This window comes from Chelonia mydas, chromosome 1 (genome assembly GCF_015237465.2).
Source record: "Chelonia mydas isolate rCheMyd1 chromosome 1, rCheMyd1.pri.v2, whole genome shotgun sequence".
Classification (NCBI taxonomy): domain Eukaryota; kingdom Metazoa; phylum Chordata; order Testudines; family Cheloniidae; genus Chelonia; species Chelonia mydas.
The window spans coordinates 278968437-278986518 of record NC_057849.1 but is presented as its reverse complement, the minus strand read 5'-3'; the positions used below and the strand labels follow the sequence as shown (position 1 = coordinate 278986518).

Genomic DNA, 18082 nt, shown 5'->3' with positions numbered 1-18082 from the left:
GGACTTTAACTACATATGCTTGTTTTACACCAGATGTTTTCCGCGTATGCATAAACAGTTATTTACATAACAAATTGAAAGGCTACTCCTATCAAGTGAGGTAGATGCATTACCTAAATAGGTATTTACACAAGCCATACCAAGAGCTTCACAGAGCTACAAATCTGTTGTGTGTGTAATTCCCACAGACTTCTCAAATCAGTGTTTTTCAAATGCAGTCACCATGGCAGCGTGCGGCCGCCAGTGCCTTTCTTTGCGGTCACAGCCTCTTGGGCTGTGATGAAGGGAGTGGACACAAACGCTGGAGGGGCAGACAGCTGGTGAATTCCCGCTTTCCCAGGGGTAGGAAAGGCAGGCCTTGGCCACGGGACTTCAGGCTCCAACCATGCGGTAGCAGGTTCTGGTTCCAGGCTCCAGCCCCAGGCTCAGCACACCCCGCCATTGTCCCTGGACCCCGCTACCTCCCTCCCGCTCCAGGGCTTAATTTGTCCCAGGGCTTGCCGGGGCTGAGTAACTCTGCTGTGAAAATTGATATTAACAAACATACAAATATCACTTTTCACAGCAGAAGACTTATCAGTTAGCAAGTCTTTTTTTTTCCTTTTTCTTTTTTTTTTGTGGGGGGGGGGAAGCACAACCAAAAAAGCAAAAGAAACAACAAAAATAAAAAGACAAGAACACGCAACGCGCCTTATTTGGGTTTCTATTCTGCTTAGGTGCAGTAAAGAATAGAGACAAATGTAAATGATTTTTATTACTGAGTCTGAAAAAAACCCTACATAAATAAATTACAATGATTTGGACATGTATTTGTGCATATTTATTTTGTTTTTCCTAAAGTTAATTAAGTATTTTAGGAAAAATTGTCAGTGCCACCACCAGCAAGAGGTGGTGGCCACACTCGGAGACCAAAAAAAATTTGTTGTGAGAACCCCTGATCTAGTTCACCAAAGTAGGAACCATCTTTTCCATTTGTCCTACTTAAAAGAAATTTTTTTTAAAAAAAAGTGTTATTGTCAAAGTAACAGTCAGAGATAACACTTAATGTGCAGTCCTACGCTAGACAAAAGACTGAAAATGGTGCTGTGTCGTCCATATTTCTTGTTTCACTGATTACCGTATGAGTTTGGTTTATAAGTAAAAGAGAGGATTTCTCTAATTTCCAGCGCTGCAGATTCAGCCTAGGCTTGGGGAATCCTATTGTATTCTTTTCTTCTTGTCTACCTCCACTTATAGTAAAGGTTCTGCAAGCAAAATCAGGCCATCAGTGACAATTGGCAGAACTTGAATATTAAGAAGTTGCCCCTCAGTTACACTCAGCAACCCAACTGTCCTCTATGGATTTACACAGATGTAACTAACTGCAACTTAGCCAGCTACTCTGCTGAGGGCAAACAATAAAGGAATGAAATAGCTTCCTCTTCCAGCTCTCCTGGCTCTATGGAGATAACCTGACAAAAATAAATGTTTGACACACACACACACACACACACACACACACACACACCCCCACCCACCCCGAATGGCTATTTTTACATTTTAACTTTCAAAGCAGTATTGTACTTCAGACTGACAATACTTGGAAATAGATTTTTAAAGTCTAAGTTTTCTAGAGTATAATATAGAAACATATGCCCCATTAATAGTGATTTGAATCACACTTATGTAGATGTACAATGAAAAGTTTTTTAAAAATCCACCACAGCTCTCATTATAGTATTATTAATTAACACTGTTCCCTGCACACCTTCACCTATCAGAACAAGCTGAAATGTATGACCAAGATGAAATTCAACCCATCCTATATAAAGTCATTTACTGGAGACCCCTGCAATACTAAAAGAGGGGGGGTGTGATTAAGAATAAAACTTTAGCCTTAACTCAGCTTCTTGACTTGTCATTCTAAGCAAGACCACTGACATTTTGTGTGTGAACTTTGTAGCAGTTACCATGGAACTGCTAAAAACTACAGTTCAAAAAATCTGTGTCTCACTTTCTCTCTCCCCATTGTACAATTTTTCAGTTGCAAAAAACTGCATCCTGTATGCAAATCAAAACAAAGCACGACATTCTCTATCAAGCATGTACAGAATCCCTTTTAGGAAGACACACTTGTGTTCTCTCTGAAACAAGCTAGTTTATTTACGCGCATGTCAAAGATACAAAATTTCTGCTCTTCCCACAAGCAGATTTCATCCAGAAATATGTTTGGAATATTCATTCTAGTTTCTGTAATACCAACATCTTAGTGAAGGGCTTTTGCCTAAATTGATGGATTTGAGATTGTAAATTTTGTTTTTTGTTTTTATTAAGAGCTACCGAGCAAGAGTGAGACAAAACAAACCTGGTAAAGCAGGAGATATTTCATTGTATCCTCCAAACGAAGCATTCCGGACAAGTTTTCGGACATCTGATCGTGCAGGAAACACACCAGGCGAAACCCCAGCACATGAAGAAAACCTACGTCGCAGTGGACCCTCTTCCTTCATGAGTTAGATGGTCTGTGTAAGGATTATGTTCACTCAGACAGCTGGTTAGCATTAGCTGGTTGGAACAAGAATGTTGCAGTAACAGACTTTTACCTCACATTCTGATTAGCAAGATCCAAAGGGAACAGACACAAAGAACACACACACACACTGATGTGAGGAGATACCAGAGGATGTCAAAATCAGCAATAAACAGAGACATTATAGGCTCAAATTATGCTGCTGCAGATTCTCTTAATGAGCTGAAAGTGGAATGGATTGTGCCCCCTCTCACCATCCTACTTCAGTGATATTTCACATTTAATTCAATCAGTACATCTCAAGTCAGGCTGCTGTTCAGCACTGCTTGCTGGGCACTAAGCAACTGTCATTACTTAGGGTTTCAGAATGGATTTGTTAAATAGATTCCGCTGCCTGCTTGTCTCCCAAGCCCCAAACTTATACTGTATAAAAATTAACTCATGATCTAATGTAGTAATGTGCATTTCCTATTTGACACTTCATTTAAAAAATATACTACCATGAGTGCCAATGCTCAGAGAAGGCAGCCAATGCTTTATTTTATATAATAGTGATTAAATTCTACTTTTAATTTAGGTTCCTGCTATCCACTGTTTGTCACCTATGATTACTGTAGATTCTAAATAAAAATAAAAGCTACAATTCAAAGGGAGAGATGCATTTTGATAGTCTCTCCAAACAATAATCCAGTATAAACCTTTTAAGTCCTCATGTTAACAGAGGATGAGTCCCATTCGCTAACAGTTAACAATTCACGAAATATATACCAATTCTGAAGACTAGTATTGGCTTAAGCATCCTAAAAAGACTAGGTATTTTAAGTACCTCAATTTTTGAATGCCCAACTGGACACACCTTAGAGGTGCCTGGCTTTCAGGGGGCAAGTGCTTAGCACTTGCTGAAAACCAGGCTCATTTAACATCTGTCTAGTTGGGCATTCAAAAATTAAGGCACTCAAAATAAATTCGTTGTTTAAAATTTTAGGTTGTTAACTTTTAATAATCAATGCTGCAACCCTAGCTGGTGGTGTTTCTGTTAACACTGACCTGAATTCTCATTACTTATTTTGATTTTTAAGCAATTACCCACTTCATGCAACAAGCAAGTATTTTATTCTAATTTTTTTCTTCTGTTAACTTTTTCTTTCTACATTTCTGACGCACAGTTAAAGCGATATAACCTCCACAAAAATAAAAAGAACCGTAATGTTTGCTTAATGCAGAAACACTTATACCCAATAAATATAATTAAGACTTGCAGCACAGTGAATCACCTTTTTAAACCTAAAATTAAGACTTCAATGGAAGCAGCCAAGCAAACCAAAGGAGGATAAAACTCATTTAAAAAAATCCAATTAAGAACTCTGAGCTGACCTTATAAGTAACCTGATGAACCAAACCTTACCTGCTGTTACTCTCACATGTAAAACAACCAAATCAGTTTTCCTTCTCCCTACCGATCTATTTTAATATGGGCAATTCTCCTGTTTCCCATATCTAACAATTAACACCATTCAAATTGTCAGTAGCCACTAAGCAATTTTTTTTTAAAAAAACACATCCACTCCCACAAGTTAATTTTCTTCACTGCTGGGCACTTTTCTGCTGGCTCCATTTTCTTACTATACAGCAGGGGTGGCCAACCTGTGGCTCTTCAGAAGTCAATATGTGGCTCCTTGTATAGGCACCGACTCCAGGACTGGAGCTACAGGTGCCAACTTTTCAATATGCTGGGGGGTGTTCACTGCTCAACCCCTGGCTCTGCCACAGGCCCTGCCCCCAACTCCACCCCTTCCCAGATCCTGCCATGCCCTCACTCCTCCCCCTTCCCCCCACCCCCAGCCTCCTCCACACCACGAAACAGCTGATGGGGAGGTGCTGATCGGCAGGGCTGCCGGATTACTGTGGCTCTCTGGCAATGTACACTGGTAAATTCTGGCTCCTTCTCAGGCTCAGGTTGGCCACCCCTGCTATACAGCATCGGAGACAAAAGTCATTATGAAACCTGGTTCATTTTAATTGGACAATGCAAAAGAAAAAAAATATACAGTTAGCTCAGCTGGGTTCCTTCCTCACACAAAGGCTATTTCTCCTTCGTTGGAGGAAGCCATTCTCAAAATCAAGTTAACGATAGAATAGTTTGTAATTAATGCTCAGCCACTCCAATTTTGTGAGGTGCTAAGCACCCTCAAGTCAGATTGGCTCACTGGATCACACCTAAACACAGCAGCCTGCAATATTCTATTGTCCCTACAATGGCTGCTAAAAGTAGCTGTAACAGTGCAAAGTATGTATGTGACACATAAAGATGTCTTTCAATCTAGAAAAATAATTGTAGCCTACTACTCTCTGTGATGCTGTGAACTGTAAAATAATACTCAGTCCTCTTTTAACAGCCTAATAATTTCTAGCACATGCCAAAGGCAAGGCAGGCATTAAAGAGAGATTGTGACTGAAATATCCAACTCATGTGCCATCCACAGAAACCATAGCTCCAAAATACCCAAGGGTAACACGAATGCTAATTGTGCCAGAACCTTGCTAAATGCTGAATGTTCCAGTCCAGCAACATACAAAGATCAAGTTTTTAATACCTATTATCCCAATTAACTACCACATTTTATTGATTTGCCACGATAAAAATTTATATTTCCTGTTAATGGTAAACCTGTGACATGACTCTTGATACTACTCCTTTATGATCTCCTGTCTTTACCTTTTACTACTGATACAGCAACAGCACTATTACACTGTGGTGGACATGTGAACTATCGCCTGCAGTGTAGTAAACATTCCATTCTATGATGCCTTAATTCCAGGCCCAAATTTCAGCAGACTCCACATTGTGACAGTACGCAGCACAAGATGTGTTCTGCAGTCTACAAGCTAGAGAAGCAGAGTGTTCTGGTCTCAATATGTTCAGCATTCCAAATTTAAAGAAACCCTTTTGAATTTACCACAACCAGTATCAGCCTCCTCTGCTGAGAGGGACACTTTAGCATTTTGTACAACTTGGTAAATGCTCAGATTCTGGCCATCTTCTACATGACAACTTTGGAACTTTACCACGTTTCAAAAGTTGTGAATTTTTTATTTTATTTTTAAACACATCAGCACAAATTCAGAATGCCAACCACAGCAAGTGCCATCAGCACTTGGAAAACGCAGCTTTACTAAGCCAGCACCTTTAGAATTGATAAAAAAAATTAAAAGGGCATTTAAAAGGATTCTTAGGCCCCTGAGTTTCAGGACCTATTGCCTGCAGAATCACTACAATTATAAAATTAATGGATTGATACGCACCCCCGTGTAAAGTCTAGGAGACAAGACTACAAAATTCAACAAAACTACCAAGCTTATCTGCTGGCAACTCACAGGAGGGAATGGGAGATGACTCCATATGAATTGTGTGATAACCATTCTATATCCTGAATGCATCCAATCTGAAGTGCATCCGTGCACATAAGACACTTAAGATTCTTTTTACCAGTAACTTTAGATGCTTCATGCAAGCAAGCTTCTGATTTTAATACATCATTTATGTAGAAAAAATAAGGTAATACGGTACTATACAAAACAAGGAACAAAGGAGAAAAACGTGATGGTCTGAAATGGGTATGGTAAGGACTATTTTAAAAAGTGAGTAACATATCTTCCAATGAAGAAGATTGCAATCTACTGTAGACATTTTCTGAAGAACACAATGTATGCCCCATATTTGTTTGCAATTAAATCGGGGCTTTCTTTTTAGAAATAAATTTAAAGCCATCTGAAAAAATATGTCATAACCCCCTGCTTAAGGCATTCTTTTTTATAAGATTGCTTGGGATGGAACTAAATCACAGTGCACAGGATGGACACAATCAAAAGGTCTTTATATATTAACAGCATAGCAACACATTTTAGAAAAGGTTAGGTTTTAATAAAAAATTATTCTTATAAGGAAAAAAATTACAATTAAAAAATCATGAGTTGGTCAAACAAGAAGAAAGCTCTCTGGATGATTTAGGTATTAATACACTAAGCATGCAAATTAAGCTCCAAATCAATAGCACAAACTGAACACCCTTACTGAGCAAATCAGAACTTGTTATAATTTACACTATATTCAGACAGTATTCTTAGCTCTGAGCACATAGGCCCAGTATACAATCAAGAAATGCTACTGTTGGTGCAACAGCAGCCACAGCTTAGATTCTCTTATGCAATAGCCATACTTTAAAACAAAACAAAGAGAAAGGAAAATAATTCCTTTTAGTTCCTGAAACAGAGACCTCTTTAAATCAATGAGCACTGTAAAAGCCGGGGATGGAGGAGACGCGGGGGGTGAGGGCGGTAAGGGGGAAAATAGCCCTGGTGCAATTAAGTCTCTGACAGGAATATGGCCTGACATTTCTATAATGCAATATTATCCAACTGGCCTCCTCAAAAATAGATCTGTAAATAATTTCATGTTATCCACATGAATCTGCAGTATGTATAAACTTCTACAGTATGTAACTGATTGAAAAAAAAATCAACTATTAACAGCTGTCAGATACATCAAAATTGTTTCTATATAGCATGCATATTTTACATTTAGTTTAAAAGCCATTATAATTGAGAAGTCTGTTTTTCTCCTATGGATCAACAGGCTCTTTTAGAGGTATACTTGCCTTCAGACACCAGTGTGAGTCACAAAGCAGACATCCGAGCCACAATGCTATTAATTCTGAAAGCAGTGCTAATAGTATGCTAAGGGAAAACCAATTTAATCCTGCCAAATATTCTTCTCCACCATTTAGTAATTCCAAACCAGGAACAATTTATGCTGAAGCATAAATCCTTAGGTACTTCTGATTACAGTACAAGCATTTGCATCAAGGCTCTCTGCAGCTTGTACATGCTTGTATCCTTGTGTCTCACCAGCTGCACGGTCCCTCAGCTCCTCCCAGCAGAAGTGCATAGACTTGTTCACTACTGAGGTTTCAATAATTTTGGCCTTCACAACACTTGTGAAATTCCAGGTTCAGGTTCCAACAGTTCAGGTTCAAGTAGGTCAGCTTTGCTGAGATTTACTTGCAAAGAAAGCTTGGTTGAAAAGCCTTTTTCTCCTTCACATTAATCCGATACACTGTACCTCTTAAAACACAGTCCAATGAATATTTCATGTCTTTGCAAAGCTGCTACCCATATAGAAATAGGTAAATGTAATTTTAACAAGCAGCAGTTCTCTGTTGTATGGCATATTGTTTCCAAAATACAATGCCTTTACATATACACAAAGGGGATTCCCATTAATTTAGAATTTAATAGAGTATGCTATATGAATAGCAGACATGCTGCCAAGATAATAATTTTTAAAAGACAATCACAAAGCAAAATTTGAAAAATGTATAAAAATTTTAATTAGGCAATATAGAGATTAAAATTAATGGCTTGGGGCTCAATGTGAGTGGAACCTTATTCACATGAGTTATCAATTAAAATTAGCAAGACTACTCATGAATAAGTGTCCTACAAGGAAAGCTTAAATTCCATAAGGCAGACTCATTTAACCACATTTTCAATGTCTTATGAAAGATAAGCCATATCTATTCAATAACAGGAGGAAGTACACTTCAAAGTGACATTTTCATTTCATTATTAAAGGTAATTAGTATGTTCAGGACTTCTCTCTGGGGGCTTATGTGGCAACATGTGTTGTAACAAGCCTTGGGCTCAAGAAATACATCAGGACTACCTACCTTTTGCTCCATCCCAGGTTAAGACAGCTCAGATGCTTTGTGAAATCTGCTAATGCAGTGGAAACCAACCAGTCGATAGCAATCAACGGGTCGATCCTAGAAGATCTCTCAGTCGATCGCAATCTCTGGTGGCACAGCGGGGCTGCTGCTAAGTCAGGCTCCCTGACTACTCCAGCCCCACACCGCTCCCAGAAGCGGCTAGCGCAGCCCCGCGAGGGCAGGGGTCTCTCTCCACTTGCTGCTCCTGTCTGAAAGCAACACCCCTGCAGCTCCCATTGACCGGGAACATGGGAGCTGGGGGGCAGTGCTTGCAGAGATGGGCAGCGTGCGGAGCCAGGTGCTGCCTGTCCCACCCCAGGGGCGCGCTGGCCCTTTCCGGGAGCAGCATGGGACCAGGGTAGGCAGGGAGCCTTCCTTAGTGGCAGCCATGCTCCACTACCAACTGGGAGCCACAGGAGGTAAGTGCTGTCCGGCAGGAGGCTGCACCACAACCCCAAGCCCTGAGACCCTCCCAGAGCCAGCACCCCAAACCCCCTCCTGTACCCCAAGCCCCAGCCCTGAGCCCCCTCCCAGAGCCAGCACCCCAAAACAGCCCTGACCCCCTCCCAGAGCCAGCACCCCAACCCCCTGCCACACCCCAACACTCTGCCCCAACCCAGAGCCCCCACTGCACCTCCTCCTGCACCCCAATACTCTGCCCCAGCCCAGAGCCCCCTCCTGCACCCAAACTCCCTCCCAGAGCTTGCACTCCTAACCACCTGTTGCACCACAACCCCCTACCCCAGGCTCAGCCCAGAGCCCCCTCCCACACTGCAAACCCCTCGGCCCCAGCCCAGAGCCTGCATCCCCTCCCTAACCCCTTACCCCAGCCCAGTGAAAGTGAGTGAGGGTGGGGGCCAACAAGTGACGGAGAGAGGGGGGGATGGAGTGAGTGGGGTGGGGCTTTGGGGAAGGGTAAATTCAAAAAGTGATCTTGGGCATAAAAAGGTTGGAGACCACTGTGCTAATGGGTATGGGCCAGTAACACTGCTTGCTCTATACTCCCTCTCCCCAGATGATTCATGGAGTGGCATAGGGTAAGGGACATGTGGTTTACTGTCCTGACCTAATTTAAGGAGCATAATGAATGCCACATACATGAAGCAAAAGTGAAGTAAACAGGACATCGGAATGAGGTGGAACAAAATATGACAAAAGTGAAAACTGCCTTCTTTAGGTGAGGCACAAGGTGTACTCAAAGACATTGCAAAAATCCCCAAAGAACACAAAATGGTTAGAAATCACCTCTCAGGTTGCATTATTTGGGAACAATTTTCTCCTACCTCTGTTTAATTTTTGAAAATCTAAAAGCACTGTCTATTGCAATGCTATCTCAAACAAAGAGATCAAACATGCTGGTCTCTTGATGGGGATTTCAGATCTGATCTGGAGGGAATACTGTATTGTTTCTAGGGATTAGTAGCGATTTAGTCTCTAAGCAAGTTCAGTCTTGTATCTCTTCAGGGAACACAGGAGAAACTCAGTTCTTTGTTTTGTTATGAAAACCAGTTTGCCTAAGAGATTAGCCAAACAGAAGGGGTGCATTACCTTCCTTTGAGATAGTTTATATATTATACTATTTACACCATTTGCTAATTAATTAATTGGTTCTCTAATCTTATCACATTTTTTTTAAAATACATTCTTAAATGGCATAATCAGATAACATTCTGGCTAGCCTTGATTCACCTACAAGAGAACATCCCAGAAATCCCTCATACAACTAAACAACTTGGAGACTGAGGAATAACAGTCTGTCAAGTGTGTTTTCTTTTTAAACCATTTACCAACCCCCCTATTTCTGTGCCCAAGAATCCAGCAAGGGCTTTGGTAAACAAAAAAAAGAAATGCATAAATTATATAAGTCACACATACTTGAGACAGCCTTTCAGAAGGAGAGCCTAAAAGCCACAGTTGGAGGAATTATTCCGGAGATGCAAAGGGTTATAACAAGGAGGATAATGGAATGAATGAGGAAAACATAGGTTGAGTATCAGCAAGAGCTTACCGACAAACTACCTTAGCCTAGAGCAGGGGTCGGCAACCTATGGCACGCGTGCCAAACACGCAAGCCGATTTTTAATGGCACACTGCTGCCTACCGGGTCCCAGCTGCCAACCCCGCTCAGCGCCCGCTGCCACACCCAGGCCAGAACCCCAGCAGGCAGCAGCAGGGGTGCCACTAAAAATCCTGCCTCCTCTTCTCCGTCCGCCCTCCGCGGGGGCAGGGTGAAGAAGCTTGGTCCTGCCGGCTGCTGCTGCAGGGCAGGCAAGCTCCTCCCTCCCCCACACCGTGCTGCATGCCTGCCCGCCCCTCCCTCTCTCCCTGCTGCTGATCAGCTGATGGCCCTTGCAAGGGACGGGGAGAAGCGGACCCAGAGTGCTCTCGCTGCACCGGGGAGGAGGTGGAGAAGAGGTGGGGATGGGGCCATGGGGAAGGAGAGTGGAATCAGGGCACATCCCCCTCCAGCCCCGTGCTGTGAACCGCTCTGGGCAGGAGGGCCGGGAGCAGCCCCATGACCCCAGCCCACACCCCCAGCCCTCTGCACCACCCTCACACACACCCCAGCCCTCTGCCCTGACCCCTGCACCCCCCCACACACACCCGAGCCTCCTGCCCTGACCCCTGCATCCCCCCACGACCCCAGCCCTGCATCCCCCACACATACCCAGCTCCCCATGCCCTGACTCCTTCACCCCCTCACACGCCCTCTCCCCTGCACCCCCCACGACCCCAGCCTTGACTTCAGCACCCCCCACATATACCTAGCCCCCACTATGCCCTGACTCCTGCACCCTCCTCACACACCCCCAGCCCCCTGCCCTGACTCCTGCACCCCCATACATACCCAGCCCCCCCACACTCCATGCCCTGACTCTTGCACTCCCCACATTCTCACTCCCACCGTGAGCACCAAATGGGAGCTGCCCAGGTAAGCACTCCACACCCAAACCTTCTGCCTCAACCCTGAGCCCTCTCCCTCATTCTAGCTCCTGGTCAGACCCGACATCCCAAACCCCAGTCTGCTCCTTCACCCCCAGCCCTGTGTTCAGTGCACTCCCACCCTCAGCTGAGTGCAGACAGAGAGGAAGAGAATGGGCTAGAACCAGAGAGAAGGTAGGTACCCACTCTATGTGGGCAGGGCCGGGATCCCAGACCGGCAGCGGGCTGAGTGGGGCCGGCAACTGGGACCCTGGCTGACAGGAGCCGGCGGACGGAACCCCAGACCAGCAGTGGACTGAGAGCCGGCAGCAGGCTGAGCCGCTCAGCCCACTGCCGGTCTGGGGTCCTGGCCATCAGCCCCACTCAGCCCGCTGCCGGTCTGGGGTTCTGGCTGCCAGCCCCTTGCCAGCCAGGGTCCCGGCCGTAGGCCCCGCTCAGCCTGCTGCCAGCCTAGGTGAACAGAACCTCAGACTGGCAGTGGGCTGAGTGGGCTGGCGGCATAAGATCAGCATTTTAATTTAATTTTAAATTAAGCTTCTTAAACACTTTGAAACCTTGTTTACTTTACATACAACAATAGTTTAGTTATATAATATATAGACTTATAGAGAGAGACCTTCTAAAAAACATTAAAATGTATTACTGGCACATAAAACCTTAAATTAAAGTGAATAAATGAAGACTCAGCACACCACTTCTGAAAGGCTGCCGACCCCTGGCCTAGAGAATCTCTGTCGTGAAAGCGCAACTTACAAGTGTAATTTTTTTTGTTGCATAACAACCCTCAAAAACAAAACAATGTGAAATTTCAGAGCTTACAAGTCCACTCAGTCCTACTTCTTGTTCAGCCAATCACTAAGACAAACAAGTTTGTTTACATTTACAGGAGATAATGCTGCCCACTTCTTATTTACAATGTCACCAGAAAGCGTAGCTGGCATTGCAAAGTATTTACGTGCCAGACATGCTAAACACTTGTATGTCCCTTCATGCTTCAGCCACCATTCCAGAGGACATGCTTTCATGCTGATGACACTCATTAAAAAAATAACGTGTTAATTAAATTTGTGACTGAACTCCTTGGGGGAGAATTGTATGTCCCCTGCTCTGTTTTACCCGCATTCTGCCATATATTTCTTGGATGATGACCCAGCACATGTTATTCGTTTTAAGAACACTTTCACTGCAGACTTGACAAAACACAAAGAAGGTACCAATGTCAGATTTCTAAAGATAACTACAGCACTCGACCCAAGGTTTAAGAATCTGAAGTGCCTTCCAAAGTCTGAGAGGGACAAGGCGTGAAGCCTGTTTTCAGAAGTCTTAAAAGAGCAACACTCTGATGCGGAAACTACAGAACCCAAACCACCAAAAAAGAAAATCAGCCTTCTGCTGGTGGCATTTGACTCAGATGATGACAGTGAACATGCGTCGGTCCACACTGCTTTGGATGGTTATCGAGCAGAACTTGTCATCAGCATGTCCCCTGGAATGGTGGTTGAAACATGAAGGGACATATGAATCCTTGGCACATCTGGCACGTAAATATCTTGCATGCCCCCTACAGCAGCCATGAGAACACCTGTTCTCACTTTCAGGTGACATTGTAAACAAGAAGTGGGCAGCATTACCTCCTCCAAATACAAACAAGTATGTTTACCTGAGCGATTGGCTGAACAAGAAGTAGGACTGAGTGGACTTGCAGGCTCTAAAATTTTACATTGTTTTATTTTTGAATGCAGTTTTTTGTACATAATTCTACATTTGTAAGTTCAACTTCCATGAGAAAGAGATTGCACTACAGTACTGTTATAGGTGAACTGAAAAATACTATTTATTTTGTTTTTTACAGTGCAAATACTTGTAATCACAAATAAATATAAAGTGAGCACTGTACACTTTGTATTCTGTGTTGTAATTGAAATCAACATATTTGAAAATGTAGAAAACATCCAAAATATTTAAATAAAGGGTGTTCTCTTTTTATTTAACAGTGCAATTAATCACGCGATTAATCACGATTTTTTTTAATCACTTAACAGCCCTAATATTTACTCATCATCATTATTGGCAATCCCTCGAGGTTGAGGATGATCTTTCACAGGTTTTATTTTTCATGGGTCCTTTGGTGACCAAGAAGTCCACTCCTTGAGCCACAGGCTCGTTGGCACATGGTGCAGGTGGTATTGGAAGACAGGGTTGGGCCACGATTGCTGCATGACAGTTGTCTTTACTTTCTTTTCTGGTGCTTTTCTGCTACCAGTGCAATGCAATTTTCCTCAAAAGTGGTCATGCCTCTCTGACAAGTCTTCGCCAGCTATCCCTATGCTGGGCTGCTGTTTCCCAGTGTAAAATGTCAATGCCACATCTCTTGATGTTTATCTTGAGGGTGTCTTTAAAGCTTTTCTTTTGGCCTCCCCGTTTCTTTTCTCCTTTGATAAGTTGGGAGTACAGCAGTTGTTTTGGTAAGCGTACATCAGGCATGAGCACACAGTGCCCGCTCCACCTCAGCTGGTGCTGGATAATCAGGGCCTCAGCACTGAAGATGTTAGCCTCTGTGAGGACACTGACATTAGTGTGACGATCCTCCCACTTTATGTTGAGGATCTTCTGAAGATAGTGGTGGTGCTCCAGGTTTTTCATGTGTTTTCCATAGGTCACCCAAGTCTCACAGCTGTAGGGGAGAGTTAGGATTACCACCACTTTATAAACTAAGACTAGTATGTGTTCTGATGTTGTGATTGTTGAACACCTGGTGAGACAGTCTGCCAAAGGCAAGGCTGGTGCAATGGATTCTGTGCTGAATCTCAACATCTATGTCTGCCCTCTGTGAGAGACAACTGCCAACATAGGCAAAGCACTCTACATTTTCCAGTTCTTCTTTATCAATGTAGATCTTCCTTGCTGGGTCTGATGATTGACTGGGGACTGGCTGGTGGAGAATTTTTGTTTTGCTGATGTTCAGAGTTAGCCCTAGGCTTTTGTAAGCTTCAGAGAAGCAATTAAGGGCTGTTTGTAGATCCTCCTTTGAGAATGCAACTACAGCACAATCAATCATTACGTACTGGAGTTCAGTTACTGTTGCCGATACTATTTTAGTTTTGGCATAGAGACGAGAAAGGTTGAAGAGGCTGCAGTCAGTCCAATATTGGATGCCAATGCCCTGTGGTAGACAGTCTTGGGTTAAAGTTTTCACAGCTGCTAAGAAAATGGAGAAAAGGGTGGGTCCCAGTACACAGCCTTGCTTTACCCCAGTTGGGATGACAAAGGGCTCAGAGGTAGAGCCACTGTCCAGGATGGAGGCAGTCATCTGGTTGTGGAGGAGTCTTACAATGGTGATAAATTTGCTTAGGCAGCCAAACTCTGACATGATTTCTACAGAGTCTCATGGCTGACAGAGTCGAAGGCTTTGGTCAGATTGATAAAAGGCACATACAGCTCCTGGTATTGTTCTTGACATTTTTCCTGGATCTGCCTGGCTGTGAAAATCATGTCAGTTGTGCCTCGTGATAGTCTGAAGCCACACTGGGACTCTGGAATTACCTCCTCTGCAAGAGGGAGCAGGCAATTCAGTCAGATTCTAGTAAGAATCTTCCCAGAGATGGAGAGGAGAGCAGTGTCTCCATAGTTGCCACTGTTGACCCTGTCTCCCTTTTTGAAAATGGTCATGATGTTAGCATTACGTAAGTCAGAAGGGATTTCTTCAATACACCAGATTTTGAGGAGCAGCAAATGAAGCTTGTTCGTCAGTGTTTCTCCCCCCACTTTCAGTACTTCAGGTAGTATGCCATCAGGACCTGGTGCTTCATTGTTTTTCATTTGTTTAATTGCTTTGCAGACCTCTTCAGGTGTCAGTGGGTTAGCAAGAGTTTCCCACACTGGGTGCAGAGGGATGGAGTCGATGGTGTCGTCAGTCACAGTTGATTCTCGAAGCTTTTGGTAGTGTTCCTTCCAGCGCTCTTTGATGGATTCATTATCTTTAAGAAGGGTACTACCATCTTCAGGGCTCAGAGATGTGAGGCCACATAAGCTTGGTCCATACAGGGTCTTTGTCTCACAAAAAAAGCCTTGCATATCATGTCTGTCAGTGCATGTTTGGATTTCTTTTGCTTTGTCCTTGCACCATTTGTTTTTGATTTCTCAGATCGTTCTTTGAAGTAGCTTTGAGCTGATGGAAAGAGCTCTGCTTCTGACTGGCTAGTGGTTGGTTTTGCCAGTCGCAGAAAGCTTTTCTCTTCTGGTTCAAAAGGGCTGTAATCTTAATGTTGTTGTCAAACCAGTCCTGATGGCAGCGGGTAGCAAGGCCAATGGATTCCTCACAAGCCTCATGGGTGGTATGTTTTAGGGCTTCCCAGTCTTCTTCAACACTTGTGTTGTCATTTCCAGGTGTGCATATGGTCAGTTTTTCACTAAAGAGCGTTTGGAAGTTCTCTTGGTGCACTGAGGATTTAAGTCTTTGGATGTTGTATTGCCATCTGTGTGATCTGGATTACTTTCTACGTTTCAATGCAATCCTGATGGACATGACTGACTTCACCAGGCAATGGTCAGTCCACCAATCATTGGCTCCTCTCATGAGATGGGTGATTTGGACATCTCTTAGATCATGTGTTCTTACAATGATAGTCTAGGAGGTGCCACCATTTTGAGCGGGGTAAGACTAGCTTTGTTCCAAGTTCAATACAAACTCTGAAGGAGTTTTCCCTCTGTGTTTAATCTATTGCAAAGCACTGTCACAACACTGTCAATTTATTTGTATGTGTAAATTTACAAATGATGCTTTATATCTGTCTACAGCATTTATTATTTATATAAAGCCATTGATGCAAATGGCAATTTAGAGATATTTTATTACTTCTCAAACATATTAAATGGGGATGAGGTAGTAGGAGATAAGGACTTTGAGACAGCAATAGAAAAAGACAAATGCTCTTCCAACTTTGAGTCAAAAGTGGTCAAAAAAAGTGGTCAACAAGAATGAGCAGAACTCCCACAATCTAATCCTGATATTGCTAATTCACTAAGGTTCTGAGGCACAATCTGGCTCTACCTGACTCTCCCCTTACCAGTGTACAACTCCATAAACTGTACCAGTGAAATTAATGGGATCACTTGTATAGTAAGTTACTACTCTTCATTAACAAAGGAGGCAGAGTCTGGTCCAATCTCTGCCTCGCTTTCAATACCTGTAAGAGTCAGTAATACTTATTACCTCCCCTTCCTCTAAGTGCATTGAGTACACTGTCTATAACTATTGCCTGGAGTTGTTCTCCTCCAATTATAGCATAAATCCTCTCCAATGAAATTTCCACCTCCTACACACCACTAAAATAATGACCTCTTCCTGGCCAAAACTCAGAACCAGCACTCCATCCTCATCCTTCTCAACCCATTGGTTGCCTTTGGCACCAACAACTAGGACTGTTGTCTTGAAATATTGTCATTTGTTGGCTCTTATGCTTCCATCCTTTCCTGGTTCTTCTCTCTCTCTCAAATTGATCCTTTGCTCTTTGTATTGAAGGAGCCTGCTTATCAGCTTTCCAACTTCCTGTTGGACTGGCTCAGGGCTCAGTTCTTTGCCTCCCACCCCCTTTCTCACTCTATCTATGCTTTGTCTTATGATATCCATCTATTCTCTTTGTGCTGGTGACTCTCACAAATCTACATCTCCTTCCATCCTGATTAAAATTCTGGCCCATCTTTTGGACATTGATTTGTGATTTCCTTCAAGTTTCAGCTTAAACTGAACCTGGCCAGACAGAGTTCTTAAGCTTTACGTCCAAAACTGTCCTGCTTCCTCCTTTTTCCACGCACAGTGGACAACCCCAACATGCTTCCTGTCAGGCCTGTCAGCTGGATGTCTTCAAACTCAGCCTTTTCTTTAGGGTCTCACATCCTGGCCATATCTAAATCTTGCTACTTCTTCCTTCATAACACTTATGACATCTTATGATTGCCAACCAGTCCACAATAAACAAGTGTCATCAGGTGACTCAGATGTATAATTTAGCAGAACAAGGCAGAACCAAGGTTTTTTTTTTTTTTACATACATATGCACTCACCACTTCCTAACACTGTCAGGCTAGACACCTGACCTACTGTACAAGGATATGCAGGGCGGTGTGGATACCTGCTCTTCCTTGGTCAGAAGCATGTTGTTAAAGCACACTGGGCTCCTAAATACAGGAGCATAATGGGATTCCCAGAAGCACAAGGGGTGCTTAAACGTCCACTAAAATCAAGGGAAATTAGAGTTAGGCACCTAGGTGCTTCTGAAAATCCCATTAGGCTTCTATTTGCATATATGGGATTCTAAATACCTTTAAAAGTAGGGCCTACAGTCCTGATCACAATGTGGAAGAAGCATTAAGTACCAAATTAATTTTCAACAGCTAAAACTGCAGAAGTCACTGTTTCACTAGCGTCTTAGACTTTTCCCTTCCTCCTTCAAAAACTAAACTTTTTTTCCCAGCTTTACAGATCTTTGGAGCCTCTACACATGTTCATTCTTTTCTTTCCCCCTTTGAAAGACTCCTATCTATCTAGTGATGACTTACTGCCAGCCAGGAAATACTTGGATTTTTTTCTTGTTTAGTCTGTTCATTTATTTAGAAGTTTTGGCTAAAATTAAGCAAGGCTTTTTACAAGTGTAACCTCCACACTGTGCTAATGCAGAAAAGTAATAATATTGGAATGGAGTGGAAAGTACTCCAATAGTAGTAATGGAAAAAAAGATTTAGGGATGATAGATATAACCTTACAAAGAGATACGGCAGAGGAAACAACAAGTATGATTTCAGGTTACATATACAAAAGGATCACATAGTAATTGGAGGTGACAGTCCCTTCTGTATAAAGGCACAG

General features: G+C 43.0%; 1 protein-coding gene across 11 annotated transcripts in view; it reads right to left on the bottom strand.

Annotated features, from left to right (window-relative positions):
- Positions 1-18082, bottom strand: part of OSBPL8 (oxysterol binding protein like 8) — a 190539-nt gene that overhangs the window by 74498 nt on the left and 97959 nt on the right. Inside the window, exon 3 of one of the 11 annotated variants that reach the window (XM_037886213.2) lies at positions 2345-2544. The exons of 9 other annotated variants lie outside the window; for them this stretch is intronic. In XM_037886213.2, the coding sequence (XP_037742141.1) occupies positions 2345-2489 (145 nt within the window). In that variant the 5' untranslated portion in view covers positions 2490-2544. The remainder of the gene's footprint in view (positions 1-2344; positions 2545-18082) is intronic. One more of the 11 variants, XM_037886208.2, reaches the window with a different exon arrangement.